The 13105-nt window shown below is 44.5% G+C and overlaps 2 protein-coding genes across 3 annotated transcripts; one reads left to right on the forward strand and one right to left on the reverse strand.

Moving 5' to 3' along the window:
* Positions 1-3365: 3365 nt before the first annotated feature.
* On the reverse strand, positions 3366-9622 carry nolc1 (nucleolar and coiled-body phosphoprotein 1). Of its 2 annotated transcripts, none has more exons than XM_071522939.1 (14): positions 9502-9622; positions 9053-9108; positions 8750-8898; positions 8526-8632; positions 8298-8409; positions 8048-8169; positions 7748-7880; positions 7510-7647; positions 7317-7406; positions 6874-7227; positions 5372-6514; positions 4965-5089; positions 4712-4795; positions 3366-4561 (listed from the first exon to the last, which is right to left on the reverse strand). In XM_071522939.1, exons 1-14 carry the CDS (start codon positions 9610-9612, stop codon positions 4403-4405), a joined length of 2883 nt encoding a protein of 960 aa, XP_071379040.1. In that variant the 5' UTR covers positions 9613-9622; the 3' UTR covers positions 3366-4402. The 2 variants fall into 2 exon arrangements, with proteins under 2 accessions (XP_071379040.1, XP_071379039.1); XM_071522938.1 differs by having other exon boundaries at positions 8526-8635.
* A 762-nt stretch (positions 9623-10384) lies between these two features.
* Positions 10385-12069, forward strand: mrps6 (mitochondrial ribosomal protein S6). Its single transcript, XM_071522946.1, has 2 exons — positions 10385-10884; positions 11951-12069. The coding sequence occupies exon 1, from the start codon at positions 10523-10525 to the stop codon at positions 10880-10882; it is 360 nt and encodes a 119-aa protein (XP_071379047.1). The 5' UTR covers positions 10385-10522; the 3' UTR covers positions 10883-10884; positions 11951-12069.
* The last annotated feature ends 1036 nt before the right edge of the window (positions 12070-13105 follow it).

The raw sequence follows: 13105 nt of genomic DNA on the forward strand, positions 1-13105 counted from the left end.
CATAAAACTGATTCTTTTTTGAGTGGCAAGTTTTTTTTTATGCACGCCTTTTTTGCTCTGTTGTCCTTCCATGTTCTCATTTCCAATCTTTGATTTCCAGGAAGGTTCTGTGGGGGATTAGCGAGACTAATCTATGGGAAGTCATTTGTCATTGTGTGTAATGAAATAGAGTGTGAAATGTTTGGCCAAAATGCATGGTTGATTATATGCAGTGTGTTTCTGCGCAAGAGGAAGAAAAAGATGGTAATATGTGTGGGCAGCAGTAGTCAGCACTTTTCTCTAATTGAAATGGACAGGATGGGCAGTCCTCAGCCTCTGTTGCCCATTAAAAGATTGTCCTGCAGCCCTCCATACACACACTGTACTGCAGTGCCCTGAAACAAGCTCGCTCACTCTCTTGCACACACACACACACACACCCACTGCGACCTGTAGACGGAAGTGGTACTCAGGAGTGATTGCTAGGGATGAGATTAGGTTGAAGTGCCTCCCATCAGTATTGCTTGCCCATGTTCTTCCCAGGCTTAAGTCGGGCTTTAAAATCCAAGAAGATGGAACTTAAACTGCTGTCTGAAAGAATGTATCCCTAGAACCTCAGTTTTCTCAACTTTATAACCCTAACCATTAAATATGGCTCTGTCTGCACTAGAGGAATCCTCAACAATAGTTTCCTCTGCTATAGAGCCTTGCCCACCAACAATTACCTCACCATGAGTACAAAGCAAAACATTGCTTTCTTCTGCATTCAAAACCTAGCCAATAATGGCTCATGCGTCACACAACCGATAGAGTGGGTTCCTAGCCACCAGATTGCTGCCAAACAACATTGGATCCAACTGCACCAAGTGTCTCTCAACAATAGTTCCATCTGCGCCGGAAAACTGCCCAGTAACAGTTCTGGCTGTACTGAACACCCTGCTCAACAGCTCAGTCGTGTAAACCCCAAGCAAGCAAGCTCTGTCAAATTTTTCTGCTTGGTGTGCACTGAAGCAATGCTCCATGGTTACGTGTTTCTAGACTTTGGAGGGAGGCTATATTTGGAGTGTTACTGAATGCCTCCCTCCTAAGTCAACAGTCCTTATTTATGGGTAGGCTTAGAAATGTACACAACCTCCCCTCAATTTGTATACATACGAAATGTATGAACAGTGCATGTGCTCTTCGTCAAGCCTGCATTAGTACCGAGCTGTTTCTGCTGATGAATGCTGTGTGTGTGTGTGTGTGTTCCATCAGGCCATATGTCATGTCATATAAAAACTGAACCAGTTTAGCCAGTCAGCTTTAGTCTTGAGTCTAGACTGAGTAACAGAAGTTCTCTTGATCAAGGATCTCAGGTTGCACTCGGGCCCATAAAGGGTTAAAAGCCAGCAATATAGCTAAGGGCCAAACCCTGCTGACCTTTGACAGTGATCACTAAAATTTTGAAATCTATTTTAAAACTGACTGGACGCTAAAATTGGGGTAATACGGTCTCTCTGTGTAGCACCATTTGAGGATCTTAGCTGCTGCATTCTGTACAAGCTGAAGGCGAGAGACTCTGACTGAGGCCTCAGTAAGAAGTTACAAAAGTCTAAATGATAATATGGAAGCATGGATAACTTGCTCCAAATCCTTGGATAAAAATCATTTGATTTTTGATATATTCCTCAACTGAAAGAAACAAGATGGTACTACCTTCTTAACCTGATCGTTAAAAGACAAGTCACTCAAATCCAGGTTTACTGTCATTGCGCTGTGAAACATTCTGAGACATCTAGCATTTAATATCCCTGGGGCAGTTATTCAGTGTGTCAAGGCTGTTTGGATTGCCAGGTGTCAGTGGGAGATATAGCTGGGTGTCATCTGCATAGCAGAGAATGTTCTGTTGGAGTTGGAAATGAGCCAGTCTAGAGCAGAGCTGGTGACAATTGAAATTACGTGATCTACAGTATCAAAAACCATGCTGAGGTCTAAAAGGACTGGACTTAGAGCGACTGTATCAAAGACCTCTTTGAGGAACTTGGGGATATCTAAGGGACACATAGTGCACTTCATATGACTAACAAATGTTTTAAAACAATAAAGAATGGGTTTAAAACAGAAGTATTTTCTGACGCTACAGGTAAGTCCTGGGTAGGAGAGGAGATTTGGAGTCTGATCCTCAACCTTCTGAAAAATGAAAGAAACCATTTGCTTTTCTCTAGGGGTTTCAATATCGTAAGTGGGGGGAGGATTAATTGCATTGCATTGTCTATTACATTTAACAGTACCCTTAGAGTTGTGGCAAATATTAGAAATGAGATTAGAGAAATATGTGGCGCTTGCATCTTAAATCGCTTTCTGGTGCTCCAACATTAGGTCTTTTACATAGTAGATGGTTAGTTTGTTGGTTTTCCATTTCTGCTCATATTTTTGTACCTTCTCTTTTCAGGGCTTGTACTTTAGTGTGTCTTTAAGCCAGGCAATGCTGGATTTTCTTATACTTTAATACAGCACAGTAGAATCAAATATGGTCGAGCAAGTATTGTTAAAAAATGTAGACCAATTCCTCTGTATTTTGCAGCAGAATTCCACTACTGTCAGGAGCAATGTAGAAAGATGACTGAAAAGCCAACTGACTGATTTTCTTGCAGAATTAGATTTAAAAATGCAAGAGCATACAGGAGCACATGGACCAGGGGCGGGATAAAACAGTTGCAAGTTAAAAACAATGGCCTTACACACCAATCCCTCCACATGCAAGCCCAGCCAGCCCTTGTTCCTCCTTTATTTATAGTCAAACAGAACATCTGTTACAGCTGCCTTAGTTCACCTCAAATCTGTCCCATGGCATCATGTAAAATGGCAAGTGACTGCTCACATAGCCTGGACTGAGGATAGCAGTTTAACATGGGTCAGTGCAGCAGCACAGTGCTGTCTGACTGCCATCAAGTGGCTTTGAAGAGTATTTCAGGTTCACCTTTAGGGCTGAGGATTTGGATCATTTTCCAGTCAGTGCTCAGCATCCTCCAGAGGAAGACCTTACTACCATGGACGGCCTGGTTGTCTAACACTCTTTAACTTTTTGGGGAAAAAGGATGCATCATCTCTCATTTGTTTCCTGGTTAATTTTCCAATGACAGGGCTAATGCCTGTAGTCATGCTTGTTTGCAACAGTGGATTAGATAAAGCAGCTCACATCAACTGGAAGCCCTTGGCCTCCCTTCTTTCTGTGCAGTTCGGTGTGAAACTGCAGTCTCATTAGTTTACTCAACACAGCCCTAAGAGGAGCTATGCCTGCTCTGATTAAAGAGAAACCAGAGGGGTCAGGAGAGACATGAAGTGGGGAAAAAAGAGCTACAGCCTCAAAATCATGATTGCAATCAGAACAGGAGCTCACACCAAGATTTAATCTGTCCAGTCTTTAATTACACTTACAAGAATCAATAAGAAACAGGGGTACACAAAAGTTCAAACAGTAAAATCATATAATTGAAACAACTTAAATTTGGGTGGTAAGGTGGCCCTCTGGCTGTCAATCATGTTAGTGAATATAGTCAATTCCACACCACTGATCAACAGGTTGGGGGGGGGGGGGGTTGACAGGGGCAGTCTCACTTAAGCAGGAAATAATGATAGTCTCACAAAGCATAATGGCTTGAGAATGACATGGAAAAGAATCTGAGGTCCTCAAGGTTGAAATGGAATAAAACTTAATAAATACTTAATATAAAACCCAGGTCTCTAAATGTTCACATGTAATTGCAGAGACAAAGCCCATGATTCATACCCTCTCCACATTTATAGGTGGCCAAACAAAAGTTAATATACAACCAACCAAATACCAGCAATCCATGTGATCCATAAAAAATCCATTTCAGCCTTTTGTTACCTAGATAAAGAACCTGTCCGGATGGATGGCTGATATCATTCGAACATTGATATACAAGTAAAATTAACTCAGATTTTTTTATGTTACAAGGAAATAATGAAAGACGCTTGTTGGGAGAGCAAAAAAAGTACAGGTTAACAATGTCAAAACAAGCAACAAAGGAGCCAAAATACACATTGGCATTTTAACATTAATTGGTGGCCTACAGCCACCTAGTGGCTACAAGTGGCAATCTCAGCGCATGGACATCAGCTCTGTGTGATACAAATTGTAAGTCACAGCAGAGGACGTCCCTCATCCCTCTCCTGCCGCCAATATCTCCACTAAACTGTCAGACTTGGAACGGACGCCTCCATGACGAACAGAGCAGCTACCTACATGCAACTGCCAGTTCAGCTCTAAGGTTTACATTCCGGTCAGTATGCTGCTGCTACTGGAAGGATTGGGGTGATGATGGTAGGGTAACTGTTTATAGAGGAATGGGGCAGAGAACCGATAGTCCTGATCAAGTAGGTGCGGGGGTTTGGTACGGGGCCAGGTGTGAGGAGGTCCTCAGTCACTGTCAAACTTGATGGAGTTGACCGTAGTGGAGATGGCTCCTCCGCGGTAGCTACCCCTCTTCTTCTTTGTCTTTTCATGGCGGAAGGACTTGCCTTTAGTGAACCTTAGCACATCGTTAGCTTTCTGGCCCCAGTCGCCGTTGGCTCCAAGCTGGAGGAGAAAAGGCAAATTAGGTTCTTCAATAGGATGTTGTTTGATAACAAATTCCGCCACCTGAATAATTTATACCAAAAAGGAGTTGTGGTTTTTAGGAATGTGAGCCGTTGCTGGGCGAAAACCTGACTAAGATGTTTAGCTCACCTTAGCATCAAAAGAGTTGTCTGCAAGACGGTGATCCACATCTATGTTCTCCTCTACTATTCGACGGAAAGGTACATTGCCAGCCTGAAGGACAAACAGAACATCATTGGTCAATTTTCATAACACCATAAGGAAACGATCACTTTTATCCAGTGTGTATCAAAGTTTTGTGTCCCATGACTGATGTGGATTGTGAAGCCCAGCATTCACCGAAGCCATACTACAGATCATGTCCCAGTCTCAGAGGTCTTACCTTCTGCTTGGCTTTAGGAAAAGTCTGTGGTGTGGTTGTTACTTTCTTGTTTTTTGGAGTCGTGACTTCAGCCTCTTCCTCTTCACTTTCAGAGTCTTCGTCTCTTTTTCTCTTGCCATTGGTACCTGTATGAATCAAGAGGAAAAGGGGCTGAGTTAGTTGTGCTGGTGACATTATCGAGAACATTTTTTTGTACCAGTGAGGCCCATATGTACTCTATAAACCCAAGATGCATAAACTTACAGCACACTTGAAAGGGCAATAAAGCCGGCGGAGAGCAGTGGTAAAAAACAAGTATGACCTTTCTCGTAATGGCCGTTTTTGAGGGATGCCATGAGCAGTCTTCCCATAAATGCATTCAATTTCCCTTGTAAATGGCAACAACATATTCAATATTTAACAGTTACCATTTGTCGTGGGGGTGGTGGGTGCTGTCGCTGCTTTAGGCGTCTCTTCATCCTCTTCTGATGAACTGTCTGAGGAGCTGCTGTTCTCTTTAGGTTTAGCTGGGGTGCTCTTGCTTGCAACTGGGGTAGCAGGTTTCACAGTCTTTTTACTGGCCTCTTCCTCTTCTTCAGAGCTACTGTCACTAGATGAAGAATCGGCTGGCTTAGCTGGGGCCTTGGCTGCCGGGGTGGCTGCCTTGGGCGTTGCTGCCTTGCCGTTGGCGACCGTAGACTTAGCAGGGGTGGTCTTGGCCTCCGTTTCAGAATCAGAGCTGTCTGAAGAGTCAGAGCTGCTCTCTTCTGCCTTCTTTGTCGGGGCTGAAGCGGCCTTCGTGGCCATGGGCTTGGCCGCTGGCGCTGCCTTCTTGCCCTCCGCCTCATCACTGGAGCTATCATCACTGGAGCTATCAGAGGCACCGCGGCTGGAGTCTGCAGGAGCCTTGGTGGCAAGAGCAGCAGGGGCAGGGCTCTTGGCCGTCGCTGCTGCCGGAACTTGTTTCTTGGCTGCAGGTTTGGTGCTCTTCGTTGCAGCAGCCTCATTCTCAGAATCAGAGCTGTCGCTGTCAGATTCAGAGCTGCTTTCTGCTGCTGCAGCAGGCTTAGCCACAGGGGTAGCAGGCTTAGCCACAGGGGTAGCAGGCTTAGCCACAGGGGTAGCAGGCTTTGCTGCTGATGACTTAGCCTTGGCTGGTTCTTCCTCATCCTCAGAGGAGTCGTCAGAGTCAGAGCTGCTTTCTGCTGCTGCAGCAGGCTTAGCCACAGGGGTAGCAGGCTTAGCCACAGGGGTAGCAGGCTTTGCTGCTGATGACTTGGCCTTGGCTGGTTCTTCCTCATCTTCAGAGGAAGAGTCAGAGCTGCTTTCCGCTGCTGCAACAGGCTTAGCCACAGGGGTAGCAGGTTTTGAGGCAGAGGTAGATGGTTTAATTGCGGCTGGCTTGGCTTTCACTGGTTCTTCCTCATCCTCAGAGGAGGAATCAGAGTCAGAGCTGCTCTCTGCTGCCTTGGCTGGAGGTTTGGGGGTGGAAGCAGCAGCAGGCTTTGCTGGGGCTGCAGGTTTAGCGACAGGTTTTGCTGGGGCCTCATCTTCAGAACTGCTATCTGAGTCTGAGAAAGCAATACAAAGAGTTAAGACTGTAACCTAACAATAATAATTAAATATTTTTGAAAAGTTGGCAGATAGTAAGATTCAATATGAATGAATGTAACAAACAGAGCAGGGGTGAGAACAGAAATGACATTATAAGTCAGAACTGCCAGTTCTCATGTTGGGAGTTTATCTGGCGAAATACTAGCCCTGATCGCACCACAAATTGATTGAACAGGCGAGAAGATTCACAATTAAGAAAAAAAATATTTCTACTAAATTAATTACTACTAAAGTCATACTGTTACTATAGAAATACACAGAAAATGTAATTGTTACATAAATTCTGAGCTCACATCCTTAAAATCTGGAGTCTTACCTGAGCTTGAGGAATCATCTTTTTTAGCTGGGGGTGTCTTGGCAGGCGTCTTAGCAGGTGTAGCTTTAGCTGGGGGCTTCTTTGCCGCCTCTTCCTCCTCTGAACTAGAGTCTTCCTCTGAGGAGGAGTCTTCCTTAGCAGGTGTGACTTTAGCTGGGACAGGTTTAACTGGAGTAGCCTTAGCAGGAGTCACCTTCACTGAAGGCTTCTTCACCTCCTCCTCCTCCTCTTCTGAGCTAGATGAATCTTCCTCAGCAGGTGCAGCCTTGGCTGGAGCAGGTTTGACTGGGGCTCCTTTAGCTGGCGTGACTTTGGCTGCAGGCTTCTTTTGCTCCTCTTCATCTGAGCTTGAATCTGAAGAGAGAGGCACGTATAGAAGTTTTGCACACACGACCAACTAAAGCAAGAATTAAATGACTGTGGCTGGAACCCGCATTCCTTACCTGAACTCTCAGAGCTGGACTCTTGCTTCTTTGCAGCGGTTTTGGGCGCACTGGGTTTAGCAGGGGTGGACTTTGCAGGGGCAGGTTTAGCTATGAGGAATACAATAATATACAACCAACAATTGTATATAGGAATACAATTTTAGACAAAAATCACAGACACTTGAGGTCAAGGAAAATGGGTGTTTCTTACCGGCTACTTTCTTCTCTTCCTCTTCATCACTGCTGTCATCGCTGCTGTCTGAAGAGTCACTGTCCTTGGCCTTGCTGGCTGCTGGTGCAGCTGGGGCTTTCTGGGCTGGAGCAGGAGGCGGGACCGCACTGTACACTCCTACCAAGACAGAGGGAGCTGATCAGCATCAAGGCACGTACACCCAGATCTAAGTACTAAGGCATACAAAGGGAAACTAATATAATGGGACAGAACACACCTGCTTTGGGTTTTTTGCTGGGGGGAGCCTCATCTTCATCAGATGAAGAGTCCTCACTGCTAGATTCAGCTGCAGCAGCGGCTTTAGCAGGAGCAGGGGGGGTCTTCACTTGGGCTGGGGGCTTGACTGGAGCCTATCAAGACACATGAGAGCACTGAAGGTGTATAGTCTACATGTACATGTGATAACCCCTATGTTATTCAGCTTGTTCCATATTACACTAACCTGTCAAATGCCTGGAATAAAAACGATCAAGAAGAGGTAGTAATATTTATGGATGGCCTGGCTTTTTATGCATACCTTAGCTGGCTCTTCGTCTTCAGAGTCAGAAGAACTGTCCTCACTGCTGCTCTCCTTTTTCTGAGCTGCACTTTTAGCGGGTGTAGCAACTTTGGGTGTTGTGACCGCACCAGCCTTAGGCTCTATTAACCGAAGTGACATTAGATTAGGCATACAGCCATATGAGATCAACAATACCAGCTTAATTTTTATTTCGCTATTAATGACAGTTGCATCACACAACATGCAAAAAGCTGGGCCATGGACTCACTGGGTGCAGGGACTTTGGTTGGCTGCTCCTCCTCAGAGTCTGATTCTTCACTGCTAGAGCTGCTGTCTTTCTTCCTTGCACCACCTGTTGCAGCAGGAGACTTCACTGGAGCCTACAAGCAGAAATGACACATCCAATACACTTTAACAGTAGAACAGCCCCACTGACATGGCCATGCTGCAGGGAGTAGATATGGGTTGAGTCTATAATGTTGATGTTTCCTCCTACCTTTGCAGGAGCCTTTGCAGGAGCCGCCTCAGCCTCGGAGTCACTGGAATCTTCACTGCTGCTAGATGCGGCTTTAGCAGCTGCAGCTTTAGCAGGCACAGCCTTGGCTGCTGAAACAAACATCGCAGAGGAATATAAGCTGATATTGGGGTTCAATGGCACATCACAGACATTCTATAATTAAAGCAGCCTTGTTAGTACTCTGCATCAGACGTATAGTTTACCTGCAGGGGCTGCCTTAGCTGGTGGTGCAGCAGCTTCATCGTCCTCACTGCTCGACTCCTCACTGCTGGAGCTCTCTGCGCCGGTCTTTGCTTTCTTGGCTGATGGACCTTTATTAGCAGGGGCTTTTCGTTTCTTGGCTTCAGGAGACCTAGGAAGAACAGCAGCGATTGTTAAAGGCTTGAAAATAACCCCCAGAGCTGGTGAGGGCACATCTTCCAAGCCCATCAGCATTAGTCCAACTGAACCAGAAAAGATCAATCAACATTGGCCAAAGGAATAAATGAAGGCAATGAGCAACTCACTTCGCCCAGAAGTTGTAGATGTCGACGAGGCTCTCTTCATTTGGGTCTTGTGGATTCTGTTGAGAAACAAATATTGCATTATTGCATGTCAGCCTATCACCTTACATAACTGCTGACCAAGTTTCAAGTTTGTTAAGTCTAGCACTCGATTGCAGCAGGCATATGATTTGCACTGCCAACCTGAAAGTGAAGAACGATGATTAATTCGGGGTTAAAAGGTGGCAGCTGCAATACACAATTTACACGTCTGACAAACACGTGCTAGCTGTAACAGCTAGCTAGCTAGCTAACCTAACATGCACAACAACAGCTACCTTCTGCGCCTACTCCTCGTGTGAACGTTACGTTACAGTGTGTAGTTATCTCAACAACTTGAAGTTCACGTCAAACCAGCTGGGGACGAGAGAACGTGCAACTTGCTGCCAACGACCCTCTCGTGAGTCTCTTACCACTTTAGTCTGTTTGAGGAACTGCTGCGCCGCCTTGGAGAACTTGTTCTCAAGCAGAAATGAATACACGCTTTTGAAAAGATCGCTGGGCACCGACTTCTGCTCCGCCATCTTCACCACGCTCGTTCTGGAAGGGAAGCGTCGGCGTCACGTGTGGGCATGTGCGCAGAGCAGGAGGCGCATAATGAATACGTCATCGTACATCTTTAGACAAAGATTGTACATTGAGAAGACAATTAACTCGGTTTAAAAACATCTGGACCACTCACCGGCCTGAAAGTAGGCTTTAATCCTCACGCATGCGCTCTCCTCTTATAATTTGCCTATTATAATATCCTCCCAAACCTGATTTGATAGCGCCCACTCACCGGTCTGTCAGAGGAAATCACGGTATACAGTTACCGCCACAGTATGGTGATTGCAGCCACGGATACTGACCTGAGCATGAATTGGAACGGTATGGAGATGGAAGGTGAAAAATTCAGGCATTTAAAGTAAATGGGCGCAAAATTATTGCTTTTGCACTATTGTTCATGTTTCTCTGTTCTTCCCTCACAACAAATATCCCGGCTTAGTTTTTTGGGTGTCGCATACGTCGTTTAATCCACAACTAGAGAATCAGACTTGTGAGAAAGGACTCCAGAAATCTGGGAGTCGTACATCACTAGCCCCACTTCGCTGTACCTGGAAATCGAGGCAGAGTGAGAACTCTTTACTTCGTTTAACTCTTGGACTAATTGGTCTACAGAAAAACAAAACATGTGAAATAGTTGTATCGGTGATGATTAAAGTATCTTTTATTTGTTTGCGCTTCTATATACTTTGACTTTGCTTTTATTAAGTCTGTTGCCAACACACAGGCGCATACATAATACGCCATCACCGAACTCCTCCCCTTCCCTCGTGTCATAACATGGTCGCCTTTGAGCCGAATAATCTGGAGATGACATTCACCGTGCCAGCTGAATTAAACGTGTGAATCGCAATTTTCTTCACTGCCCGTCCTAAGTGTATTGAAGCGATGCCTCGCTACGAACTGGCCGTGATCTTGAAGGCGATGCAGAGGCCGGAGACAGCCGCGGCCCTGCGGCGGACAGTGGAGACCTTGATGGAGCGGGGCGCCGTGGTGAGAGGCTTGGAGAACATGGGAGAGCGGCTGCTGCCCTACAGGATATCCAAACACAACCAAAGGCATTCCCGCGGTGCCTACTTTTTGATTGACTTCTACGCGGCTCCCAACATCGGCCCAAGCTTACTCGATCATTTGGACCGGGATGTGGACGTGGTGAGGCCTACTCTCCTGAAGAAGGACGCCGAGGTCTCCACAAAGACTTGTTGTGGCCCTGCCCCTGCTGCCAAGTCCTTGGACGCAAATGATTAAATGTAAGGAGCTGCTGATATAGATGAGGCCCACTGCATCAGTAGGACATCCTAAGAGATCACTAGTTACTCCAGTGAAATCCACAACAGGTGTATGACAGGACTGTTGTTTCCATTCACTAGTGAACATAACGCTAGTCAAAGCCTAGGTCACTAAAACATGACATGAGATTCTCTTTTCTCTAGTCCAGTAGTTGTCCCATGTCTGGATTATCAACAGGTCATGCATGGCACATTCTGAACCACCAAGGGCCCTAAAAGCCCCAGGTTTATGCAGTTATTTTTTTAATCTAACGTCACTTGCATACAATTTGTATGCTGTCTGCTATCTTCAATATTGGACATAGAACAGTTTTTACTTTTGCTTACCTAACCTATCTGATGGTTTGCCCAAACTGACTGGGTGGGTACTTGACACAGATGCACAATGTACGGGGTCAGATGGTGATCATGGGGCATAGCGTTTGCCCTGGGGCCCTATAGCGGAATTATCGGGGGATGAGTCAACCCTATGTACAAGACAGTGCACAAGTAGAAACATAAATTTAAACTGCCTCCAGTTTAGGTTAGACTACATGCACACACACACAGAGCAGGGAGAGATTGAAGGTGGTGGCATCCTTGTAGTCAACACAAAATGGAAAACATTGTTAATTATGGATTTTAAGGAGAAAATGTGGGAGATCAACATTTGAGTGCCCTCTCTGTGTGTGTGTGTGAGAGTGAGCAAAAAGTACAGATAGCTAAAGTCATCCACCTCCAAAAGATGTCCAATAGGTCGTCAAACTTCACATCATAAGGATTGATGATGATGGTGTTCAAAAAGGCCTTAAAATTGCCTTACTGCATTTGTGCATCTGAGCGTTTGCGTGTTGCAAACGCTCAGATGCACAAATGCTCAATATGTGTCTGATCATGTGGTAAAGTCAGTGCTAACCTTGTAGTAATGACTTTATGGAATGTGGGCATGGGACGGTCAGTATCCTTTATGCTCTTTTTATGGATGCCATGCTTTGCTGAGTGTGTTGTAACTTACGCTTGTGTAATGGTTGTTCCTTTTGTTTTACAGGGATTCACAGCTCATATCCAGAAGACATACAGTGTGACGCTTCCCTCTGTCCCTTTTCATAGTTGCTGGTCTGCATTTGGATGAAACCATGTTATAATAAACTACGCTTTTGTATCTTATATAATTTGAGTGTTGCCTTTTTTCTGTTAAATAGATGTAAAAATAGGGGATGCTTTGTAGCTGTGAAGGCAATTTCAGTTCTTGTTTCCATTCTATTTCTAGTCTGGGCTAAAGCTCTTGTTAATGTGAAGCACACTAAAGATGACCTGAACCCATTAAGTGCCACTTTTGCCATCCTGGCTGGATCATTGTCTTCTGAGAAAAGTCTGTAAGGAAAAGTATAGAGCTGCAACGATTAATCGATTAATCGATTAGTTGTCAACTATTAAATTAATCCCCAACTATTTTGATAATTGATTAATCGGTTTGAGTAATTTCTTAAGAAAAATAAGTCAAAATTCTCTGATTCCAGCTTCTTAAATGTGAATATTTTCTGGTTTCTTTACTCCTCTATGACAGTAAACTGAATATCTTTGGGTTGTGGACAAAACAAGACATTTGAGGACGTCATCTTGGGCTTTGGGAAACACTGATCCACATTTTTCACCATTTTCTGACATTTTATAGACCAAACAACTAATCGATTAATCTAAAAAATAATCGACAGATTAATCAACAATGAAAATAATCGTTAGTTGCAGCCCTAGAAAAGTATGACATTACCATGAGCTTCCAAATTCGGGTGAGATGGCCTCATCAGATCAAATAACGTGCTTTAACAGAATAGGGTCAAATTAAACTATCAGACAATAAATATGTAGGGCGAGCACTCACAGTTGTCTTCTTACTATTATATTTTTATTATTATTTTTGAAGCAACAGTCCACTGAAACACACCGACGTCTCGGGCAATGCCTTCCTCAGCGTGTAAACTAGTAGATTTAATTATTCAATACAAATACAAATGAACACTGAAACTAGCAGTTGTCTTTCTAATGTCTTCCTATTTAGATACTGCAGAAATTTTATGACACAAGCTATAAGCTAAATAGCCACATGAAAGCAATACATCTAACTAGTTGACTAGAACTACTAGATAGTAGCTATGTAGGCTGAAATGACACTGTTTTTAACGCAATCAGGAAAGAGCTTTTT

This window comes from Centroberyx affinis, unplaced genomic scaffold (genome assembly GCF_046629955.1).
Source record: "Centroberyx affinis isolate AG114_WGS23_722 - 3 ecotype Tasmania unplaced genomic scaffold, CSIRO-AGI_Caff_v1 ptg001046l_1, whole genome shotgun sequence".
NCBI classification, from domain to species: Eukaryota; Metazoa; Chordata; class Actinopteri; order Beryciformes; family Berycidae; genus Centroberyx; species Centroberyx affinis.

Coding starts and splice junctions, on each gene's coding strand:
- mrps6 (XM_071522946.1), top strand. CDS start 10,523: ATGCCTCGCTACGAACTGGCCGTGATCTTGAAGGCGATGCAGAGGCCG.
- nolc1 (XM_071522938.1), bottom strand. CDS start 9,612: ATGGCGGAGCAGAAGTCGGTGCCCAGCGATCTTTTCAAAAGCGTGTAT. Junction 8,899..9,052: donor ATCTACAACTTCTGGGCGAA/GTGAGTTGCTCA, acceptor TGTTCTTCCTAG/GTCTCCTGAAGCCAAGAAAC. Junction 7,407..7,509: donor GGAAGAGAAGAAAGTAGCCG/GTAAGAAACACC, acceptor TATTCCTCATAG/CTAAACCTGCCCCTGCAAAG.